The 25,727-nt window shown below is 41.8% G+C and overlaps 1 protein-coding gene across 1 annotated transcript in view; it reads left to right on the plus strand.

The window, feature by feature from the left end:
• The window catches only part of ADCY2 (adenylate cyclase 2), a 404,666-nt gene that overhangs the window by 103,512 nt on the left and 275,427 nt on the right, over positions 1 to 25,727 (plus strand). Inside the window, exon 3 of the mRNA XM_087443107.1 lies at positions 15,222 to 15,383. Within this exon, the coding sequence (XP_087299233.1) occupies positions 15,222 to 15,383 (162 nt within the window). The remainder of the gene's footprint in view (positions 1 to 15,221; positions 15,384 to 25,727) is intronic.

Here is a 25,727-nt window from a genome sequence, read left to right on the forward strand (position 1 = left end):
GGTTGAGGTTGAGTATCGTGGCAGGAGGTTGTATAATTCAAGATTGAAAGCCCCACTGAGCCAACGCAGACGCTAAAATAATTCATTTTTACGGCTCAAGGATATGCATTCTTCCTTTTGAGATTTTCCTCTTTCAGAATGAGAAAAAAAGCAAACAAAGGCATTTAGAACTTGCTGGGTCTTTTTGTGGTTCGAATCCATTGTACAAACGCTGCTCCACCGGTGCTGGTTTATGTAGGTGTTGAATACACAAGGATAAAACGGCGTCCCAAAACAATATTTGTTTTTAGATGAATAATTCACTCATTTTCCCTGCCTGAGTTTTTCTCATCTGAAGCACTGGCCTTTCAAATTAAATAAATATAATATTTCAAAAGAATATAGGCATGAATATTCATAAAGACCAGAAACAGTGAATATAAATATGAGCCCTTTTATATAACATTTTATTTTTTTATGAGGACCTTACTTTGGGTTTTTTTTTTTTTGCACTTCTAAAATGATATTATTCAAAGTGATTTTCCAGGACAGCATTTCTTCTACATAGCCTACCTGCTGTTGAGGTATAGTGATCACTTCTTTTCCAAATTGTTTCATACAACACTATTTTCCTTTACATAAGTAGAAATAAGGTGGTACTTGCTTACGACACAGCCCATTAGCCACAGATTCAGCCTAGTCTGTGCCAAGTCCTCAATAAACTGTTTGTCTAAACAATTGGAGGAATGCCAAAAAATAAAACAAAATAAAATCAGATTATGTACCCTGAAAAACGTAGCTAGTTCATACACATAAAACATGGCAGAATATTTTTGGGTGTTTCTGTATATAAGCCAATGATGTAAAGGTTAAAAACACACATCCATGCAAAATTTGTGTTATTATATACTGGGAGCACCAATAGCGAAGATCTCCTTATCCCAGTTCCTTAAGGGATGGAGGAAAGGATAGAATGACACAGCTGACATTTGAACTGAAAGAGAAATATAAACACAAATTAAGGCTGTGGTTATTTTTGTCCAAGCAACTGGTTTAAAAGGAGCCAGTATACTGTGATATTTGATTGATTGATTGATTCTGTTAATGGAGCTGTCAGGGTATTCTCGTTTTAAGTAATCCCTGAGATTACCCACAGTAGAAGTGCATTGTTGTCTATTTTATAACACTAGCTACCTGAGGCTGTTACTTTGAACGTATGACTTCATAATAAATGCTGACTTAATGGCAGTGTATTGTATAATTTAAACCTGGACATTGATAAAAGTGAAGTTAGTATAATTGCACTAGAAAAGGTTAAATTTGTGGTGCATTGTCATTGACTGTCCCATATCCACTTGCCAGTTTGGAGCGATGGGAAGCTCTTCACATGAAGGGGGGCCTCTGCCATTCTAGTGGGCACAGAAATGAGGCCGTTGAGAGACAGAAATGTTCGTGGATTCACTTTTGTAAAAAAATCTAAGGTCAGAAAGTAGAAAGCTATTTACTACCTTCTGAAAAAAGTCATCAAAGAACACATTATTTTTGCCTAATCATGTAACTACAGAAATAAAATAAGTAGACATTTTCTAATAAACATTATTTTGCCTGATTGCTTCCAAATGAACATATTATTTTCTTCCTTTGCATTTGATAAGAAAAATAATTTTTAAGGAGAAAAGACTTTCTGGTGTTGGAACAGCTGTTTTGGTAGGGCAGATGGATTCTCAAGGTTCTTTTTATTTTGAATAACACAAATACTCCGTGCACTGAGAGATGCTCACCTCATGTTGCACTGTTAACCTTCAGGGATTATGGTGGAGTAACGTTTTATCTTCAGCAGAAGATCATCGCCTGTTTTTATGCTGCTTTATGACTTTGGACAAAATACTTAACCCCTCGGCACCTTGCCTTTCCAAATTGTAAAATAAGAAAATATTTGTCAATAAATCCTGTTTGTAATGTATTTTGAGATAGACAACATATCAATTTTAGGTTGGATGATGTTCTTTCTGTATACTGAGAGATATTTCTGGGAATGCTCCACTTTTTCTCAGTTGTTTCTAAAGACTTTATCATGCAATTCAAAGACCTTGTGAAGCCTGTACATTTTGATAAATGGCTGTCTTAGAAGTCACGCTTACCAATTATTTTGCCAGTTGGTTAACATTTTGCTGGAGCCCTATAAGAATTCCTTGCCAATCCCAAAGGCAATGACCTCTATTTTAGGTTTTCATTACAATAGCACATCACTTCTGATACCAAGTATTTTATCAGTCAGCATTCTGCTCTGATAATGCTGAATAACAAGCAACCCCCAAATCCAAATGGCTTATAGCAACAATAACATATTTCATATATCATACTCCCTAGTCTGCAGTTTAGCTAAATTTGTCTGATCTCCATTAGCCCTACCTGGGCTCAGCAGGTAGGGTAGCTTGCAGAGTCTGGGTTGGGTCCAGGTCTGCTCTATGTGTCTTTAATCCACACCCACTTGAAAGAGATGTGTCTTTCTGGACCATGGCCTTCTCAATGTGGAAGACCAAAACTCCAAGAGGGCAGGCAGAAACGTGAATTGAGGCCTCTCAAAGCCTCAGTTCTGAACAGTTATGCTGTCACTTCAGCCCATATTCCATTACTCAAAGTAAGCCTTAAGGGGCCGGCCCCGTGGCTTAGCGGTTAAATGCACGCGCTCTGCTACTGGCGGCCCGGGTTTGGATCCCGGGCGCGCACCGATGTACGACTTCTCTGGCCATGCTGGGGCCGCGTCCCACATACAGCAACTAGAAGGATGTGCAACTATGACATACAACTATCTACTGGGGCTTTGGGGAAAAAAGAAAGAAAAAGAAAAAAGAGGAAGATTGGCAATAGATGTTAGCTCAGAGCCAGTCTTCCTCAGCAAAAAAGAGGAGGATTAGCATAGATGTTAGCTCAGGGCTGATCTTCCACACACACACACACAAAAAGTAAGCCTTAAGGCCAAGTCCAGTGTCAATGGGGTAGGGACATATATGCTGTCTTTTGGTTTCCACGGCAAGAGCAAGGAGAAAAGAAAGGATTGTGGACAGATACTGTATCCTACCACATCTTCTATGTTATAAAACTGTGCCTAACTGAGGAAAAGTCAAGAATTCTCTTGTGTTTTCATTTACGTTTTGGCCAAGTGACCACTATCCAAAACAAGTCTTGAAGCATCTGCATATGTACTCTGGGAAACAGGAGTATAATGTGGGAACACTATACTATTTTTCCAGGCCCAAGGAACACAATTTAAATGCATTAATATTGAGAATAGTAGCTCCTATTCAGAGATAGTAGTTTGCTAATTATTGGTGGAAAGTTTACAGATTTTCAGCTCTAAGCAAATCAGACTTGCAGACAGACCCTGCAGTCATTATGTACGTATGAGGAGGGAAAAGGAGGCACAGGAACTAAATGGACAAGTTTGGAAATTGGCCTTCACTCCAAGTGATTTCAAGTGCCTTAGGAACAGGGACCTTGTTTTATCCATAATAGTTAATAAATTGCCTTGTATATTGTGGAGTTAAAACAAATACTGGTGGGTACACGCATACACGAATGAAGAAAGGAAGATGACACAGAGGCAGGTGCATACCCAGAAGCAAACTAGGAGCCAGGAGGAAGAGAAGGGACTTGAAAAGGAAATGAGGAAAGAAGTCAGTCATCACTCAGCTCAAAGTAGAGCTGAGGGCTCGGAACGGACAGCGGGCCAGGGAAGACAGCAAGCTACCTTTGTTCTCCAAGAGTATCAGGCTTATTTTAACTTGCTACTATTCTCTTTTCAAGCTTTTTAAAATTTATGATATACCTCCCACCTATTTTAAATTAAAAAAGGCACAGTGAAAGTTATTGTTTTACCTCTGCTTCCATCATCAATCTCTCTAACTCTGAATAACATTTGCAGAAGAAGAATGAAAGCCACCCAGTGATTCATGATTTCATCATTACTCTTTTGGAGACCAGGCTGTCCGTCAAAGAACATAACATGTTTTCTTTTGCTTAATAATATAACATTTAGAGAAATGTTTTCATAGTCTATACAGATAGAGTTGATATTAAGAAAATATTCTTGTCTGAAGATAACTGTGGAGGGAAAATAAAATATTTTCTATCATTGAGTCATCCAAGTGTCCCTGTGTTTGTATCCTGAATTCTGGTCATAAAGGATGTTTTGGAATAGTATAATTTCCAAGAATTTCTAAGTATGTTTTTCATAGTAAGAAAGATGGTGTTCTCTTTGAACCATTCAGATATTGAATAAGAGATACTATCTGATGACTCAAATGGACAACCTTCCTCTGAAACCAGTGGTCCCCATCATAAAACGGAAACAGCAGAATGGGTTAATGACTCCCACATGGAGGAAGGTGTATAAAACGGCCCAGATATCACATGTCAGTAATTGTTGGCCAGATTCTTTTTGCTTGTTTAGTAGAAATGAAACTGGAAATAAATAATTTTAAAAAACTGGCCTTTATTTTAAAATCAAATTGATTTAGAGGCCTCAAGAAATAAAATCTAGTAACTAGGTCAAATATGAGTAATTAGTCTTCATAATTCACTGATTCACTGACTAACTCATCATTTATTTAGCACCAGACTTTGAATGAACTGTGTGGCAGAGCTGGAAATATTGCCGTTGTCCCATGTGTCTATCTGGTTGGCATATTGGAAACTCCCTGCAACAATTGCCACCAAGCAAGAGTAACGCTGACCACTGAACCCGCTGACAGCCCTTCAGATCACTGTGGGTCACATGCACATCGCCTGGGAACGGGGTTAGAATAGAGTCGGATTCAGTAAACTTTGGGTGGGGCCCAAGAGCCTGTATTTCTAACAAGCTCCCAGGTGAGGCTGAGCTCAGATGCAAGGCCCACACTTGGTGTAGCAAGGATCTAAGCTCCACACAGTAAGAGACAATTCAGGGTTGTTATTGGTCCAGGGAATAATGGGAAGTGCTGAGGAGGCTCGTACCTCCTACATCCCAAAGAACAGTCAGCCAAGACAAGCAATTAATTGGGGAGAAGAGGAGGATACACCCAGGCAGAAGGCATCAGACACTTACAGGTTAACAAATACACAGAGCACACGGTTGACACCAGGAAGCTGGTTTAATTTTCATTACTTGCTCTAAAGTGGTTTTAATTATTTACAGTGTATGTGGGTCTTTTAATGAAGAATGTGTAGCTGTGATGCTCTCCTACTCTCAGTTATCTTTGTTACTGATGAGAGGTCAAGATTAGCTGGGATAAAAATGAGTGTCATCCAAGGTCATGCTCTTGAGTTACCCATCACTGAGCACAAGCCTCTAATCAATCAGCTTCCTCAGGCTTCCCTGCTCCTAACTTCCCTGTGTAATTGCACCTGAAATGGGTCATTCCATCCTTCAGCAAATATTGTTGAGGTCTTTTATATGTCAGGTACTATTCTCTGATGCAGGAAACCATCCATACAGGGTCTTTGTTCCTGTGGAGCTTATATTTGCATGGGGGAAGACAGAAAATAAAAACTAGAAAAATGTAAAGATAAACATTCTATTTCCAATAGTGATGTGAAGAATTTAAAGCAGGGTGATTAGCTAGAGAATGAACGGGGGTGATATTTTAGATAGGGAGATCTGTGGATTATCTCCGGGGAGGTGATGTGTGAGTTGTGAGCCCTGAATGACAAGAAGAGGACAACCAGGGGAAGGTCTGAGGAAGAACATTTGGGGCAGAACAGAAAGTGCAGAGGCCCTGAGGTTGTTCAAGGAACAGAAAGAAGGCCAGTATGGAGGGACCATGTGTCTGGTGTGATGAGAGTTGGTGAGATATGAGATTAGCGACTCCAGCCAGAACAGATCATAAGGGACCCTTATTGACATGGCGAGGACATTCTTTTCTCTGCGTCACAGAAAGACAATGGTGGTATATACACAGAGGAGTGACACGATCAGTTTTAACATTTTAAAACATCATTTTGATTACACCTGTAGCATTAGCTGACACCTCCATCATGTCCCATAATTATCATTTCTTTTTTGTGGGTGAGAACATTTAAGATCTAGTTTCTTAGCAACTTTGAAGTATATAATACACTATTGTTAACTATAATCACAATGCTGTGCTTTAGATCCCCAGGACTTATTCATCTTAAAACTGCAAGTTTGTACTCTTTGACAAGAGTCTCCCCATCTACCCTGCCCCCAGCCCCTGGTAACCACCATTCTACTTTCCATTTCTACAAGTTCGGCTTTTTTAGGTTCCACATATAACTGGTATATATATGAATCAACAGTGTCTCTCTGTCTGACTTATCTCATTTAGCATAGTACCTTCAAGGTCCATCCACGTTGTTGCAAATGGCAGGATTTCCTTCTTTCTCATGGTTGAATAATATTCCACTGTGTGTGTATATATATTATATTCTACATCTTCTTTATCCATTCATCCATTAATGGACACTTGAGTTGTTTCCATACCTTGGCTATTGTGAATAATGCTGCAATAAACATGGGAATGCAGATACATACCCTCTCCCCATTGGGAGGACCTGGGGAAAGAAAGAGGAGCAGAGCAAGTTAAACTTGAAGAAGAGGGTAATCATAAGAAGACATTCAAAGAAGCCTTAACATACACTTATGGTTTAGCACGAAAAATTGGTATTTGATATCCTGTTTTCATTTCGTTTGGATATATACCCAAAAGTGGTAATCATATTGCGATACATAAATGTATCGAATAAACACATTGTACACCTTAAATTTACACAATGTTGTATGTCGATTATATCTCACTATTGTAAGCAGAGAGGCCATTTAGGATGCTACTGCAGGAATCCAGGGATGATCATATGAATTGGACTAGAGTTATAGCCACAGATGGGAGGGGACAGATGGATTCAGGATGTCTTTTGGGAATGGTGAGAATGAGGAAGAGAAACCTTTTAAGAATACCTTCTAGATGTGGGGGCTATAATTTTCGTTAAATGAGAAGGGAAAGAATACGAGAAGGACAGGGGTTGGAGGTACGTGAGATCAGAGATCCATGATGAGAATTACACCCACATACTCCAGGCCTGTTTTGACAGTCCAGAGTCTCTGTTTAACACTTTCCTGTAAATAATATTAGCAACAATTTGGCTACAGTGTCTGTGTAATCCACTATGGTACATGACTGTGAAATTAGGAATTAGATCTTAGAACAGAGCCAGTGGCTGCAGCCTGCAGCCCCATGTGAAGTCCTGTGAAGCCTGGGGCAGCCAGAGCGATTGAAAAGAGAATGGAACCTGAGAAAGCTCCAGAAGCATCTGGAAGCATCCATGACCTGAATGTTGCTAAATTCTACCTCAGTCAGAGATCCAGACCTCCTCTGTGGAGGAGATATCAGGCTGGAGACACAGTTGGTCCTGTCCCTTGATGTGTTCTCATGGGTAAGCCTCTGTCTTTGAGCTGGGAAGAGGTGGCTTCTTAACTGAACACCAGAACTGGGGTTTGACGGAATTTCAGTGGGGTGGAATATGTGGATTCACCAAAGTCTGTACACACACACACACACGCACACAAAGATTACATGTATGTATGTATGTATACACAAATATATATACATATATATATATAGGTATAGACATACAGATATATACCCTCTCCCCATTGGGAGGACCTGGGGAAAGAAGGAGGAGAAAGCAGAGGAAGGTAAACTTGAAGAAGGGGGTAATCATAAGAAGACATTCAAAGAAGCCTTAACATCCACTTATGGTTTAGCACGAAACATTGGTATGACTGCAGGTCCCCCAATTGAAGAAAAGACTTTTTACACAGTTGTGATATTTGTACTAAAAAATGTAACAGTGACTCAAAGTAATCTTTACGTAAAGTATGATCAAGGAACAAGATAAGAAAATACGAATCTAGGTAAAACGTAAACATCATTTTGCGTATTTTGTTTTTTAAAAACTTAAAGCACATTTCTGGCTAAATAGCTTTCTAGTTATGTTTCCAGAAAGTTTTTACAATGCTCCTAATTAGAAAATGGTATAAATATTCTCAACGTCATCAATCCTTTGAGATGGAAATAACATTCAAAGAGGAAATTTTTATTTTGTATTTAAAACTTACTTTCTGGAATGCAAAGTTAGATCAATATATTCAAGAATTCTATCTTTTTCTTGGACAATTTTAACTAAAATTTGGCATTTCTGGTTAGATTCTAAAACAACAAAAAGATACAATGTTGAAAGAACTACACTGTACACTCTGGTTAAGAAGGTATAATTCCTACAATTTTTAGTGAAATCTGTCTTTGAACATTAAGCTACGACTTTAAGGACTGTGATATTTCTGGTTTGTTGGAGAGAAAAATGATTGAGTAGCTCTGCTTCTGGTTATAAAATACTTGCATTACGTTCACTGGGATGTTATTTCCTTTAACATTATTAGCATAACAAAAATAGAAAATATTTCTCTGGTGGTGTATTTACATAACTAATCCTGATTATCTTGCTGATTATGCTGACTTATACATTCTAGGAAAGAATGGAATAGACAGCAAAGCTTCATTAAGATATTACAGTTGAGGTACCATTTGAATGAAAAAAACTAGACGCTCCATCTTTTAAGCTACAGTTGGCATGTCTGGGAACTTTTCTGCTTGTCATTGAACTCTGAAAGAAATGTGAGCCACACTCTGTGAAAATCCAGAGGCTACACACCAAAGGCCTGAGACAAGAGTGGGACCATGATAGATCAGATCTCTGTTGAGACAAGTTAGGACCGTTTCTGTGTCTATCTTACACTTGCTTAAGCTGTACCGCCTCTCTTCTCCATATTCATAGTAATTTTCTGTCTAAAAAAGTAAAAAAAAAAATCTTTTTTATGAAATTATTTGTGATTCATAAAGTATAAATAACCTTGATATTGTGGATGCTTATTTTTCATCCCTGACATTGGAATGGAGCATGGGATGCAAAGTGGGCAGAAAGTACTTGAGATCTAAATTCTGGTTTGAGCTGCAACATAAACTTGATATTGTGGTTTGAATTGTATCCCCCAAAAAGATATGTTGAAGACCTATCCCCTAGTATGTGTAAATGTGACCTTATTTGGAATTAGGGTCTTTGCAGATGTAATTAGTTAAAATGAAGTCATACTGAATTAGGATGGGTCCTAAATCCAATGATTAGTGTCCTTATAAGAGGGACATTTGGACAGAGACGCAGAGAGGAGGAGGTCTTGTGAAGGCACAGGCCACAAAGAAGATGTCCATGTGAAGATGGAGGCAGAGACTGGGGAGATACAGCTACAAATCAAAGGATGCCCAGGATTGCTGGAAGCCACCAGAATCTGCCAGGAGAGAGGCATGCAGCAGATTCTCCCTCAGAGCCAACAGAAGGAATAAACCCTTCTGACACCTTGATTTCTAATTTTTAGCCTCCAGAACTGTGAGGGAATAAATTTCTGTTGTTTCAAGCCACCCGGTTTGTGGTAATTTGTTATGGCAGCCACAAGAAACTAATACACTTGACATAGGACTCCGGAGAAGTCATGAAGACAATGAAGTGTCTAGTCCTCCCACTCCTCTGCTCTTTCCAGTCTACTTCTGAAGGGATGGATCAAACAGTCCCTTCTGGTCCCTCCTTGTTCAATTGTACAATTATGATCCTGCCTTAGGAAAATTCAGCTCAGGATCTCATTAGCACTGTGAGACGTTTCATCCCAGGGAAGTGCCCTTGCTCTCTGCTAACCAGGAGGAGTGACCACTTTTCAGGAAGAAGATGAGCTTTTCTCTGCTGAAGACCTTCCTCTATGAGAAAGCAGTGACAATATTCCACCTCCTTGCCTAAAGTGTTTCCATTGTATCAAACTCTCAAAAATGTCCTCCTTAGTAAGAGCTTATGTTGCTGGGAAAGCAGAGAGAGCATATTTCTGTCAGCTGACATGTTAGGTGACAAGAGAGTTGAGTGGGGGCTTTAAAGGGACCGCGGCTCATCTTGACTGAGCATTGAGACATTGATGTAAGAGTGGCAACCCAGGGAATCTTGGCTGCTGGACTAAACATCCTAAGCCTGGGTCATCCTTTCCTTCAGTACATTGACTGGCTTTATGCTTTCAGTCTTGAAAGAGTCATTTCCTCATTAGGACTCAAGGGATCCTGGAGGTAGACAGAATAGGAGGTGCCCTGAGAACAAGAGCTATTTCCTCTTCAATCCAGTATCTGTTGCCTGCCATAGGCATCTGACAAACGTCTGTTCATTTGAGTTTTTGATTGTAATTGATCAGTAGAGAAATAATCATTCCAAAGTCAATATGGCTATAGTTAATGGCAAGGCCAATTGGACCAAGGAAGATATGGAATATTTTTAGAGATGCATTTAGTGAGTAGATGCTAGTGATGTGGATATAGATTGGGTCATATTCAGACGTGTAATAGAATTTTTCATGCAGACAAATATTTATGGAGCACCCACCATGTGTCAGGTACTGTCCTAGGCATTGTGGTCTTGGCTATGAGTGGAACAAGTTCCTGTCCTTTAAGTGGCCATTAAGCTTCACTGTGTGGAGGGAGAAAATTAAAATGCTTGGAATAAGTAATGCAGGTGAAGAGGACTAGGGATGCGGAAGGAGAGGGATTTGCCATTTTGTGCAGGGTGGTCCATGAAGGCTGGTAGTAAAGTGATACATGAGCAGAGACCTGAGTGAAGAGAGGGAGCTGGGTAGGGGGACCGTGTGGCAGAGCAACTGGGAACAAGCATCCCTGACAGCTCCAGAAACAGCCAGGAGGCCACGGAGGCTGGATCATGTCACGGGAAGCAGAGCGGGCAGAGTGGAGGGTGGGGTGGCCACAGGAGGCCATGTCCTAGGACTGGTGGGCCACTGTCAGGACTTGGGAGTTTACTCTGAGCAAGATGGAAGGAAGCTGGAGTGTTGGTGGAGAAATGATAAGAATTTGTATTTGAACTGGTTCTAAAAAGATGTAGAATTTCAAGAGGCCAAGAAGAGGAAAGAGGACATTCTGAGAATGGGGAATGGCAGACTTGGAGGTGAGTAGCCTGTGCTCATGGCATGGGAATGAACTGGATTGGCTGGAGCAGAACGTACTTCCAGTGCAGGCTGGGGGGTAAGGACGGAGAGGTCGGTCTGGGGAGGGTCTTGACCTCCAGGCCATGTGGTTTCTACTTCCCACTGTTCTTATAAGAACACTTAGAGAGAAGTGTTCAGAGCACAGGGGAAGCCTGAGGAAATTTTGTTCCAAGGAAGGAACTAATTAGACCTGTGCATTCAGAATCACAAATCCAGCAGTTATATGTTGGCTGGATTAGAGAAAGGCAAATGTTGGAGAGAGAGAGGTCAGTGAGGGTATTGTTGCAGCAGGTGGATAAGGAGTTCCTATCATGCAACAAATGATCAATCAGTAAGGAAATGCTGGAGTAATGTGGTGCGTCTGTTGCTGTGGAATATTTTGCAACTAGTAAAAAGTAAATAATATATTCACATCTATAGACTTGGAAAGATGCACACAATGTATAGTTCAGTGATAAAAGCAAATTGCGGAGTAACGCATATAAAAGCATCCTATTTGTCCCATCAATAAAGCCTCCCGTGTGTGTGTGTGTGTGTGTGTGTGTGTGTGTGTATGTATGTGTGAGTGTGATCTTGGTATCAGTCAGGACCGTTTCAGCTGTCCTTGGAGATCCAGGGGCTTCACACCACAAAGGATTATGGCTACTTTACATCACCACAGGTCCATGTGGGTCAGCTGAGGGACTCTGCCCCTCACTTGAGATCAAGGCTGGGAGAAGCTCTAACCCCATGTTTCCATGATTGCCAGGGAAGGAAGAACACTTGGCAAGTTGTGCATTAGCCTTTAAAGTCCACCCCCCCCCCCAGGAAGGACACATCACTTCTGCTCATGCTTCATTTGTCAAAGCAAGTCGTGTGGCCTCACATAACTTAAAAGAAAATGCTGAAGTGCAATTGTACCATGCTCTCAGAAGGAGGAAAGCTAGAAATACTTGGCAAAGAGTCCTAATGATTACCAGAAACATGGAGAAAGGGGTGGAATGGGCAAAAGTGAGGAAGGATACACACTCTGGTTCCCTTGTTGAGGGAGGGGGAGAAGAAGGAGTGAGAGAAAGTATGGAGGCATATTTCCTAACAGATGGAAAGGTAATGAGCCACCCTAGTGGAAGTGAGGGTGGAGAGGAGCAGACAGACATGCAGTCCACTGGAGTCCTCAAGGAAGAAGACTGTGTTTGAGTGTGGACGTGCAGGAGCATTGTCAGAGGTGACGCTCAAAGGTTTGCACGTGGGTTGTTTGGAGACCAAGCTATCATGGGCAGAAGAGAGTTATCCTGCAAAAGGAACAAGTTTAAGAACATAAAGGAGAAGCCCTAAGTTGGTTTGGAACTTGTGGAGCCTAAGGTTCTCGTAGACCTGTGGGAAGATATGTATGTCTTGCAAAAGGCAAATGTCAGGCTAGAGTTCAGAGAAACACTAGAAACCGCCTTATCCACATAAGTGCTGCCACTCCAGATATTAACTAATCTGGGGTTTCTGTGCAGGGTCTCAGTAACCCGATCAAGGGCTCCTATCTTCAGCCTCTGGGCAGAGATACCTGCAAGGGGAATCTCAGTCACAGAAATGTCCCCATGGAACCCAAGCGACTGCATTTGAGTTTTTGGAGCTTTTTACCCACACATTCTTTAGATGTGCCAAATCCATTTTGGTTTTACATATGGCCCTATTTGAAGTTGCTTTGGAAAACAGGCTCAAAAAAATTAGAGCCCTCTGGGATTAATAAGAGAAGAACGTTCCCCTGTGGGACTTGAAACTGCACTTGACTTTCTTCCTCCCCGTCCAGCCTGCGGAATGCTGCGCAGGCATCACCAGCTGAGCTCCTGAAATGCTGCCACTGAAATCCAAAACTTAATTTAATGTCACTTGCTTAATTGACCTTTAAAATTTTCATTTTTTCATCCAATAATGAATACTTAACAGGAGCAACTTCATTCGGAAAACCGAATGTCTATTCTCCATTTGGTTGCTGTAGATAAGCCTTCTGTGCGCTTCCATTTCAAAGCTCAAAATGTTTGCAGAAGTGTATATTAATTGACATAATTTGAGTTTTAAAGCTGTCCAAAATTAAGCTGTTCAAAAGTTATGATAATTTCAAAGAAATGCTACACTTCCTTGCATTAAAAGAAAACTATGTAGCTATAAAAGGGAGGTTTTCTTTTGTAATTGATTGTCAATTCTGATATCAGAAAATATTCATTTAATACCTGTTGTAGGATATGAGGTTTTACATAAATGCTATGTGTAAAACTAACAATATCTTAATTGAAAATATTTCCTGTAAATTTGCTGGATATTAGGGATTCCAAAGTAAATTTAATTTTCTCAATAAGCTATGATTATGCCACAGTTGTTTTTCTCCTTCTTCAAAGAAATTTTTCCTATAGCTTAATGCTTCTCAATCAGAGGTGATATTACTCCCTGGAAGACATTTGGGGATGTCTGGAGAGATTATCAATTGTCACAGCTTTGAAGGGGGAGGTGCTACTGGCATCTAGTGGGCAGAAGCCAGGGATGCTGTAAACATCCTGCATTGCACACACCAGCGCCTCTCACACGGAGTTGCCCAGCCCGATGTGAATAGTGCCCAGGCTGAGGAGCCCTGCTACACAGAGTCTGTGCAGTCAGTTACTTTTCGATTGTGATGTGCAGTGCAGCTTCCTGTGACTGTGTAGGAGGGGGAAAGAGCCTGGTGTCTGCCCAGGCTTCCCTCTCTAAGTCCCCAGGAGCAGAGCCTTCTCACGTACTCACACCCTGACTCAAAGCAGAACAGCTGGTGTGGTGTCTCCCCATCCTCCTGCTTTGCTGGGATTTAGGGTTCCTTAAAGTCACACAGGTCACGCTGTAGAAGCGGGGCCGGCTCTTTTCTTAGCTCCACTTGGGGTTTTGAGTGGGGCTGTGCGGCAGAGCTCACTGAATGCCACGCTCCCCGTTTCCCTGGCCTCGGTCCTTTTTCCACTTGATTGATCACCTTTTTATCCTTTTCGATTTTCTTCTGTCTCTGCTTCTTTTGTAATGAAGATGGCCTGCTTTATTACCTACTAAACCATTTTCTTTTCCATTCCAAACCTTTCTCTAAGCTGTTTTATATTGATTTTTTTTTATTGAGGTGACAGTCATATAACATAAATTAGCCATTTTAAAGGGAAGAATTCAGTGGCATCTACTACATTCAGTGTTGTGCAGCCACCGTATCTATCTAGTTCCAAAACGCTTTTCATCACTCCAGAAGGAAACTCTATAACTATTAGGCACTTACTTCCCATTCCCCACTGCCCCATGCCCTGGCAACCCTCAATCTGCTTTTGTCTCTATATATTTACTTATTCTGGATATTTCATATAAATGGAATCATACAATATGGGGTCTTTTGCCCTAGCTTCATTCACTTAGCATAATGCTTTTGAGGTTTATCTACATTGTAGTATGTATCAGTACTTCATTCCTTTTTATGGCTGAGAAGTATTCCATTGTATGGATATACCACATGCTGTTTATCCAATCATCCCTTGATGGACATTTGTGTTGTCTCCACCTTTTGGCTATTGAATAGTGCTTTTATGAACCAGTGTGTACATGTGTTTGTTTGAGTACCTGCTTTCAGTTCTTTAGGGTATATACTTAGGAGTAGAATTGCTGGGTCATATGATAATCCTATTTGTAACTTTTTGAGAAACAGCCAAACTGTTTTCACAGCAGCAGAACCATCTCTGAGCTGTTTTGTTTTATTACATGTCCATGCTCTTTGCATCTATCTTCACTAACTCCCACGGACAACACATATCCACTCTCCCTGGGTCTCCTGAAACAGTTTGATAGATAGCTTAAAGAATCCACATGTGTGTTCTAAAGCACAGATACAAAACCCTGAGGATTTAAGACCAGCTTTGCGTCCATACTCATGACGTGCTCAAATTAACCTAATGTCTGCAATGGTTTGGATACCAAAACCGGAAATCCCCAACTTTTGAAAAAAACTTTTTATCCATCACAACAATTGGTCCTTTATTGGAATCCAGTGGGTTTGTTTGAACATGCTGTCTTGCTCTGTCATACTATGTCTTACGCGGGCACGGTTCATGTTGTTTTATGCAGCCTTTATGGGAAGGAGGGAGGAAGCGCTTGGGACTGGGGCTTCTCTGTGACTCTCACTGTTCTTTCCCACCTGCAGGTATCATTCTTCCTCTTCATCATCTTCGTGGTGTACACCATGCTACCCTTCAACATGCGAGATGCCATCATTGCCAGTGTGCTCACCTCCTCCTCCCACACCATCGTGCTGAGCGTCTGCCTGTCTTCGACACCTGGGGCCAAGGAGCACCTGGTCTGGCAGGTGAGTGCATCTCTGCCTCTGCCAGGTGACCTTCAGCATCCTGCTGGGGGTGCCGGAGGTGCCACGCCCCTGCTCAGGGTATGACTGGTGGCTGTACCTGGCAGGTGCTCAACTTCTGCTCTCTGATGTTGACTCTGAGTATTGCTATTGGGTAGCCAGCCACATCCCACCTCTATCAGTGGAACCAATTATCACTTAGCAATTTGCAACAGTGAAAATTGGAAATGGCAATTCCATTTTGCTGACTGCTGAATAGTGGTATGATTTTGATGGTTAAAAGTGGTTCTTATTATATGTTATAATTTAGCGTTCTTATTTTTAGGGTGAAATAACTTAGTTAAATTAATAAATGTCCCCACCTCTCTCTACCTTGATATCTAAAACCCCCTCTTTACAGAGGACAGAGATATCTCTGTTTCTTAATCTTCTGGTAGGTTCATGCACATTACCAAAAAAGTTCTTTAAAATGCTACAACAGCAAATCTAGCTTTACTAATAAATGGCATTTCAAAGAAACCATTTTATTTAATTAGTTACAAGCATTTAAAAAGGGATTCAATTTCCTGTTATGTACGTCCATAAACATGAGGGCCAGTGGTTGCGAGTTATTCCTAACAGTCTCCTTTTTACCTGTAAAAAGTATTGTATTTTGCTCTGTTGGAATCAAGCATGACAAATGCAGCCATGGTGTCAAATGCAGTGGGGCTGAGAGAAGTGTTATGAGCAGCATTGTTGTTGGAAGGGGATTTTAGACGTGGGTCACAGGAGCCCTGCGGGGTCTGAGAAACCAGTTTGTCATTCACTTGATGGAGTGTTTTATTTGGAAACTTGAGATGGAGCTGGAGACTTACCCTTGCTTCTGTAGTAATCTCTCTGGTTGGAAAGCTTTCTAGGGCCCCCTTTTCTCAATCTTGATCTAGTAATACTTGCTCATTAAGAGTCGCCTGAAGGACTCGTGTTTGTGGAACATCCTTTGTCAGCACTAAGTGAGTGTGGAGCCGTGGCACCTGATTTTGCACAGTGGGCTGCAGTCTCACACTGACTGGTTCAGCTATTACTAAGCAGCGTCCACTCCCAGGAAGCAGAGGAAGGCTCTGTTCTTCCGTGCATTCCCTGTGACTGAACAGAGTAGACACGTCCCAGTAACCTGCACCCCCGAGACCCAGATGGAGGCCGGTCAATAACCAATCAAGTGAAAGCATGAAGGTGGGTGTTTTATTAAAAGAAGAGACAATCCGGCTGTGCTTGGGAAGAGGTGGCAGAAATGTTCCTTTTTACACAAACTCTGCCTCAGCTTGTGCTTCCTTTTACTGCAGTTCAGAGCTTCCCCTGAGGATATTTATGGGACATTTCTCCTTTCTCCATAAGTTCCACTCTTCCCCCCTCCCTTTAGTGGGGCCGTTAAGCTCAACCTGAGGTGGTCACAGGCAAATCAGGGCGGTAGGTGTGCTTTTGCAGTAGGAACGAGTCCACAGTCTCCTCTTCCAGCTCACATTATGGAAAGCACTGCAGGAAAGCCCTCATCACACAGGCAGTGGGGCACTCACATGTAGTTCACGGCTCCCAGCACCTGCCTGGGTGTGGGGTAGCCTGGAACACATCCCTTGAACATTGTGTACCTATCTCTTCTGCCCCTTCGTGAATAAATAAAGTGTCCACTGGGCCAGACGTCATAGAAAAAATACCTGGGAAATGAGGATTATAATACCTGTGTCTGAGGATCAAATGGGGTTAAAAAAAAAGGAAAAAATAAGTGCTTTGCGAGGAAGCTGGCATATTCTAGGTCGTTAAGTACTGTATTCAGTTTTGGTTTTTTTAAAGCACTTTTATTTTCTTGCATTGGTAAAGAAAAAATAGGGAAAGAATACAATCTTAAATTTTTATTTACTTAATTTCCAAAACTAACAAAGAAAAATACTTCTTATCAGTGGAAAGCCAGAGATAGGATAATTCTGGAATAGCAAAAAGGATAAAAATCTTCATTCCATAGTATTTCATATAAGAATAACATTGAAAGGAGCAGAAAAACATTAGGTCAGTTTTCCATCCCTTCAGAAATAATTTCACAATGTTGTGAAGAGCTGGGAAAGGCAAAATATGCCAACAGATTTTAAACGGAAGGTTTATAGGTAAACATCACAGTAATGAAGAAGAGAGCTGAAAATATAACCTAAAAATAACAGGGCTTTGCGACGTGAGAAAAACACTTTATTGAATTCTCTTTTTGTGAAGAGTTTATATAAGTCAGAATGCTACAGATTGGGTGGCTGTGTTGCTGTGGTGTAAGTATTTAAAGCAAAACTATTTTTTTTTTTTTTTTTAAAGATTTTATTTATTCAGTTTTTTTTCCCCCCAAAGCCCCAGCAGACAGTTGTATGTCATAGGTTCACATCCTTTTAGTTGCTGTACGTGGGACTCGGCCTCACGTTGGACGGAGAAGTGGTGCCTCGGGGCGCTCCCGGGATCCGAACCCAGGCCGCCAGCATCAGAGCGCGCGCACTTAACCGCTAAGCCACGGAGCCGGCCCAAAGCAAAACTATTTGAAGTAAGGGATATTGGTCTAATATAAAGAAAGAGGTTGCCCATCGGTGATGATCAATTCACCCTGCCTTCTAAACCATCAAAGAAAGAGTACGTTTTATTTAGCATGGATCCACATTAAGAATTTTTTGTGTCATTTTATTTTTTGAACACTGGCAATCCATTAGATAGCGTATAGTTCTTGTCTGTTAACCAAAATACTGACTTAATAGGAATAAAATACTCTTCCTTTCTGTGCTGAGTAACAGAGTTCATTGTTCTCAGGAAATTCATTTTCCCAGCATTTGTCTTGAAGTAGAATTCATTCTCAGGCTATGATATACCATCTAATTGAGGAAATTTAATTAACAACTGAAAATTATGGATAATATTTCCTAACATATTTAAACATAAAGTAGAATCCCTAATACATTTTTTTACTTTTAGTTTGAAACAGCTACAGACCTAGCAATAAGTAGCAAATCCAGTACAGAAAAATTTTTTCCCTAAGCCATTTAAAGATAGGTTGCCAATCTGATGTCCCTTCGCCCCCAAATGCCTTAGTGTGTGTTTCCTACAATACCATTCTCCTCCACAACCATCAAAATCAGAAAATTCTCATTGTTCTATTACTGCCATTTGGGTTCCTCCAGCTTTCCCAATAATGTCTTTTATGGCAAAAGGGCCTAGATCGGCATCACACATTGCAGTGTGTTCTCAAGTCTCTTTAGTCTCTTTCATTCTGGGGCGATTCCTTAGTCTTTCTTTAGCTTTCACAATCTTAAAACTTTCAAAGATTGCAGGCCAATTATTTTGTAAAATGTCCTTCAGTGTGAGGTGTCTGATGTTTCCTTGTAAATAGATTCAGGTGATGCATCTTTGGCAGGAATCACAGACGTGACGGTGTGTGCACATCACATTTTATCAGGGTCTCATTGCTTATGGTGATCATTACTATTATGGCGCTGGGCACCAGGCTTTTCCTCTTTGAAATTACTATTTTCCTCTTTTTAATTAATACATATTTTGTGGAGGGGTACTGTGAAACTAGGCAAATATCATGTTTCTCATCAATCTTTCAATTTATTTATTTATTTATATCTACAAGGTCTTGTGTTTTCCTATTCTCTTCAATAGGTTATAAACCATTGCCATCACTGTTTATTTTGATGTCCATATGGTCTCAGGTGTGTCCAGTGGGTGCCCCTTCAAGCTGGCTTCTGTACCTTTTGATGTATCCCCACCATTCTTTGAACACTTCCTTGCTTTCTGGCACAACGAGATGTTTCAGGCTCATCATGTGCTTTCCCTGCCCTAAAATCAGCCACCCTTCCAAGGAGCCCTGGTTCTTTTTAATGAAGAATGGCACTTAGGGTCAAGGTCTGGGCTTTGGGTCTTTCCACTGCCATTGGGGTGTTAGTACTCCAGGACAAGGGCCACACACACTTATGTGTGCTTTATTTTTATGTATACTTACATATTAAACACCATGACTTCACACTGGTGAAGGTGAATGGTATTTCCATTTCCAACCCACCATAGGTTTCATAACAGTTTTATCCCTTTCATTGTGGCTCCGTTGACCAATAGTGAAAAAAATTTAGCTCCCATGATCCTTAATATATTTATTTATTTGATGAATCCCTGTATGTAAACAATCTCCTATCTCACTTCCCACTCCCTCTACCTGCACAGGTGCCTTCTCACTTGGCCCAGCTTCCTTTCCTCCGAAGCACGTCCCCTTACCCCCAGCTCAGGCTGTGACACCTCATCCCTGTGAGGGTGTCCCCTGCCCCAGCTCAGGCTCTGAAGCCCCATCCCTGTGAGGGTGTCCCCTCCCCTGGCTCAGGCTCTGACAATCCATCCCTGTGAGGGTGTTCCAACCCCAGCTCAGGCTCTGACACCCCATCCCTGGGAGGGTGTCCCCTCCTCTGGCTCAGGCTCTGACACTCCGTCCTTGTGAGGGTTTCCCCTCCCCCGGCTCAGGCTCTGACATCCCATCTCTGTGAAGGTGTCCCCCCAAGCTCAGGCTCTGACAGTCCATCCCTGTGAGGGTGTCTCCTCCCCTGGATCAGGCTCTGACACCCCATCTCTGTGAGGGTGTCCCCACCCCCAGGTCAGGCTCTGACACCCCATCCATGTGAGAGTGTCCACTCCTCCAGCTCAGGCTCTGACACCCCATCCTTGTGAGGGTGCCCTGCCCCCAGATAAGGCTCTGACACCCCATCCATGTGAGGGTGTCCCCTCCCCCAGCTCAGGCTCTGTCCCCTATACTTGACTTTCCCCACTGTAGACAATCCTTGCATGCAGCCCATCTGTGTCACCCTGTACAAATTTGGCTTTCCCCATCCCCTGTGGGTACAGATGCTTCCTTACTCTGCCTCGCCTGATGGCTGAGCAATGAGTTATTCAGGAAGGAAGGGAAAGGACAAGAAAGACAGAGGATGAGGATGCAACGAGGAAGAGGCGAGAAGGAACATGTTTTGAGCAGAGTTTATTTGTGTGAGAGAAAGACACTCTTTCCAGCTACGCTCTGTGATTCCCTTTGTACTGGTCTTGGCAACTTTTCTTCTAATTCTTTTCCATCTTTTTGTTTTCCTAACTGGGTTTCAAAGAAAATGTTTTCTGCAATCTGGGATTATTAAGGGAATCTGGAATCCCTTAGTAATGACGGGAAGAAAATATGTAAATATCAGGAAACTTTTAAAAGAGCAGTTTCGTATTGTCTATTTAAGAAGAATATTTATCTATCATAAATTTAGCATCGGTACCAAAAGCCCTTAGCAATTTGTAATTAACTAGAAAACGAGAATTTTACCTATATCTGTAGGATAACATGCATTGGGCTGAAAGTTCCATGAGAACAGCAAGGAGTCTTTTTTGCTTATGATTGTATCAGGGAAAAGGGAAACTGAGGCTCGCAAAACACGATGAAACCTCCCTCCTTGTGCAGTGGAGGCTGCCTCCTGCTTGGGCCCTGGGGGGCGACAGTTATGCAGCCGTTAGACAGGTTAGGAAGCCAGGCAGGATATTGCCTCCCAGACAGGGGCAGTGGGTCCATCGGTCAGGAGCTTGGTCTTGTATACAGCCTGTGCTCGCTTAGTGCTTATGTCGTCTTAAATATACATCTTTTCTGTTCTTCGTTTGCTAAACTTCTATAGGTCAGCATCACCGTCAGCAAGACAGTGAACCATCCTCAAGGAATTTCCAGATATTCCCATTTGTGTATCACGATTACATCTTGTATTTGAGACTTACTTTTCTTATTTTTTATTTCCTTGGTATTTGTAGCCATTCTGAATTTTCATTTCATATATCTTTTATTTTCCCGTGAGAGAGGGAGGAATTTGAATATAGATTTCTTTAGCAAGCCAGTTATATGAAAATCCATATTTATTAAAGAAGATAAGCTAAGGGAGTGCCTATTGATTTTTTATCAGGATTACTCAGATTTCAGAGAAATTTTATGGGATTTCTTTATGCGGTGGATACTTTAATGTATTTAAGTTGTGATACAATTTGAAAAATTTTAGTTTAGACCTAAGATAGAAAATATGGCCTGTCATCTAAGGCAAGATTGTAATCAGTAGTAATGCAAATTTCTTACATAACTGATTCTTTTTCAGTATAATTCAGGAACTGTATATTGGAGTCTGGAATTAAATTGCATTTAGGATCTAATCTGAGAAGCTCAAAGGAAAAACAGCAGGTTACCAGCTGCCCGGTTTCTGCTGTGGAAGAGACTAATTGTTAGGAATTTGGATCTCTGTTCCTAATGTTTTGTCTTTAGAGAAGCACAGGATATTAATATTTTCCACAAGAGGGGAAGAAAAGGAGACCGTACCACTGATCGCTTTGTGTAGCATCTAGTTATTGAAGGAGTAGAGTCCGTATCCTATTTAGCAAGCTGTCGTTCCTCTGTTCAAAAGGTGTTATAATTTGGAAGGAGTGGGATAAGCATTGAGAAGAGGTGAAAACAGGAAAATGCTCAGTGTGACTAAATCCTAAAGCAAATCTACATGCACTGTACATCCCTGCTCTCCTATCTCCTTCCTCATCCTTCCTCAAGCCTGACAGATAAACCCCCTTCTCCTCTAAATAGCAGGAAGTTTGCACCCTCATCCCACCAGAGATATGTGGTAGGGCGCTTGAACAACAACCACGCAGATTAGCACTTTCCTGCAGGACATCAAATCACTTTACAGATACTCACTCTGCAGTTTCTAGAATGAAACTAGGAGAATGTTTGAGACAGAGAGCTTTCATGGTGGTAATTAACTGTTTCACTGTAATGGTGGAATGAGACCTAGTTTATTTTCCAACATGGTTGAGGCTGTTTTGGGGAGGGGAACAGAGGTAAAGGAAGCACTATCGGATGACGAGTTTTCTCTTGGAGATTTGATCAAAGGAGCATAAAAAAGAAGGATTTCCTGAAAAATGAAAAATGCGGGGGGCCGGCCCCGTGGCTTAGCGGTTAAGTGCACATGCTCCACTACTGGCGGCCCGGATTCGGATCCCGGGCGTGCACCGACGCACCGCTTCTCCGGCCATGCTGAGGCAGTGTCCCACATACAGCAACTAGAAGGATGTGCAACTATGACATACAACTATCTGCTGGGGCTTTGGGGAAAAAAAGGAGGAGGATTGGCAATAGATATTAACTCAGAGCTGGTCTTCCTCAGCAAAAAGAGGAGGATTGGCATGGATGTTAGCTCAGGGTTGATCTTCCTCACAAAAAAAAAAAAAAAAAAAAGAAAAGAAAAATGCAGGTCGGTCACCCATCGGCTGTCTCTATCCTCTTCTTGAATCTGTCATCTGAACGCTGTGCTCTCTGTCCATGCAAAGCAATGGATTCATGTCAAATATGATACATCATTACAGATTGATTAAATGTTGGCTGAGTGACACGTTTCACTCATTGACATTTTGACAGATGATTTTCCTTGTACTGATACCAATCTATGTATCTTTGTTCCATTATATACAAAGGTCTGAGGCTCTGTCCATTCCAAATGTTTATTTTGGAGGATGGTTTTTGAAAGATACTGGTTCTAATCAGTTAGTAAACCATCAGTAATTGCTCTTTAAAACCCCTCGAAGACAATGAGAAAATCAGCACCCCCAAGGGGAGTCACACAGGGATCCTTCCATGCACTTGCAGGGCGAATGATGAATCTGCTAAATTGTATGAACTTGAGAGAGTAATGTATCTGCAGCTTGACTTTAGCAAGAACTTTGCTCTGGTTCTAAGGGCTCTCTTTAAAGATAGGGAGAAACCCAATGAGTTGGTGCAGTGGAGAGAGGATGTCACATAGTCACTGGGAGAAATTCCAAGCAGAGCAGGGCTGGGGATGTTCCTAGTTATCTATAAAGTGGGAATGATAATAATGGCTTCTTCCTAGCGCAGCATCTTCTTAGGGTGATTAAATGAATTGATAAATGAAAAGGGCTTAACTGGGCCAGGCACAAAGTTAGTGCTCAGAAACACCAGGTATTAATAATAATAACTGCTTGGTGGTAGACGAACAAAATTCTTATTACGTCTGCGGAGTGCAAGGAACTGGGCAGGCTGAGAGCACAAGGAGGGGATGTACTTTCTGTCCATTTTTGCAGCAGTAATCACAGCATGCCTTCTACGAGAATATTGTGCATCAATTTTTGCCTCCCCTAGGAGATGTGAGATCTGCTGGCTAGGCTCTGGGTTAATCATTTTTGATATCCTTCTCAGCAGCTTGTGAATATCTTAACATGGAAGAGAATGTGGGTTGATGGACAGAGCAAGCACCTTGGCCTCAAGTGGAATCTAGGTTTGGATTCTGCTTCTCCCACTTCATAGCTATGTGTGGTGGGAATGGAAGTGGACCACCCAGATCCCTGTCAAAGAAAGACTGCTTGTCCAGTTGTTGGGGTGTTGTTAGCAGCTGGCTTTTAGCCGTTAGACCTTTCAAAGACATCTCTGCTGCACAGAGCTTCCAGCCCAAGGTCATACCTTTGCGAGGGTGGCCCACATCCATGAGTGATTGAGGTGGGGGTATAAATTCTATCCATTTAGGCCTGATGCAGGACAATTCTGATGGGCCATTTCAGCTTCAGAGCTTCTGTGGGTTTGTCTCAAGTTGTCAGACCTGCATCGCAGCTCAGCTTCTCCCTCTGCCTAGTCCCGGGTCCTTCATTCTCATGGGCATTGATCCAAAGTCAGTCTCTAATAAATGCTGAACTCTGTTTCAGAATGTGCTTCCTGGAGAACCAAACTGCAACATTTCATGAACTTGGACTAAGTCTTTAGTCTGCTCAGTTTTCCCATCTGTAAAATGGCAACAGTAACACCAACCTCCTTAAATAGCTGCTGGCCTTGGTGCTGATTCAGTGAACTAGCATGTAGGAAGAACCTGTTATCAAGCTGGGGGGGTCCTTCGTCCTCAGTAAAAAGTACACAGCAGCAGCAGCAACAGTAATGCATTTTTGTTAGTTTAAATGACTTTTACAGAAGCTAAGAGAAGTGGAACATAAAAGTACTTTGGGGAATATGTTAATAATCGAAGTCCAGATGACCTATGGACTTGACTAGGGCAAGAATTGGAGCGTAAATGTGTAAGTTAGACCCTCAGGCCCAGCTCTGGTCTGATTGACCATCCTGCAGAGTACCCTACCCAAATCAAGGCAGTGAGCTTCATCCTGGTGAGGTAGTAGAAGCCTACTCTCCACTGACCAGTGGAGTTCAGAAGTTCTGCTAATGCCTCTGGATCTGAGCTCTTGTAGGGTAATGGAATGCCTAGTTTTGGAAACCCTTGAGTCATAGCTCATCCTTGTCAGGAGCGAGAGGGAGAAACACAAGAGGAAACATTTATAGGGGCCAGTGGGACATCTGGCCAGCAGGACCTGTTGTACTCCTGTGCCACTCTTTCTCTGGAGCGTCTTATTCCCTGGAGAAGCCTGCTCCTGTTCCCCAGCCAACCTTAGGGATTGCACTTTTCCCCTCCCTCAGACCAGCCACATGGTACCTTGATAGGATGTGTCTGCCCATCCTGCATCTCAGTTTTGTGGTTATGGAGACATGCACCTAAACAGCTCCATCTCTTTGCATTACTCCTACTGTCCCCCAGCTGAGATACTCTATTGGTTTCTTAGGGCTGCTATAACAAATTACCACAAACTCGGGTGCTTACAACAACAGCAATTTCTAAATTCTGAAATTTATTCTTTCACAGAAATCAAAAGAAGGTATTGACAGAGTTGGTTCCCTCTGGATGCTCTGAGGGAGGATGCTTCCATGCCTCTCTCCTAGCTTCTGGTCGTTGCCAGCAATCCTTGGCATTCCTTGGCTTGAGGCTTCAAAACTCCAATCTGTGCTTCCATCTTCATGTGGCCGTCTTCTCTTCTGTCTCTACATTTCCTTCTCTTCTGTCTCTTATAGAAACACTGGTCATTGTCTTTAGAGCTCACTCGGAATCCAGAATAATCTCCTAGCAACATCTTTAACTTAATTACATCTACAAAGACCCTTATTCCAAAAGTGATCCTATTCTGAGGTTTCCAGTGGACGTAACTTTTGGGGTTTCTATTCAACCCACTGTAGATGCCAACACTCACTGCAGTTCCACTCCTCTCCCTCTGTGGGTCATTGCAGACTCTCCATGTATTCTCCAAGGCCAGAGGGTATTACTCAGCTCAGGTATTACTAAGCTCTATGGTGCACAACATACGAAGATACCTCCTTGGAAGATACTTATGGTAACACATAGGAAAATAAAGGAAAACTAGAAAAATTTAGAGTAGGGAAACATATGGGAATTCCACCCTCATTTAAACAAAACTATCCTCCAT

This window comes from Ceratotherium simum, chromosome 18 (genome assembly GCF_057802395.1).
Source record: "Ceratotherium simum simum isolate JZ-2026a chromosome 18, ASM5780239v1, whole genome shotgun sequence".
Taxonomy (NCBI): Eukaryota; Metazoa; Chordata; class Mammalia; order Perissodactyla; family Rhinocerotidae; genus Ceratotherium; species Ceratotherium simum.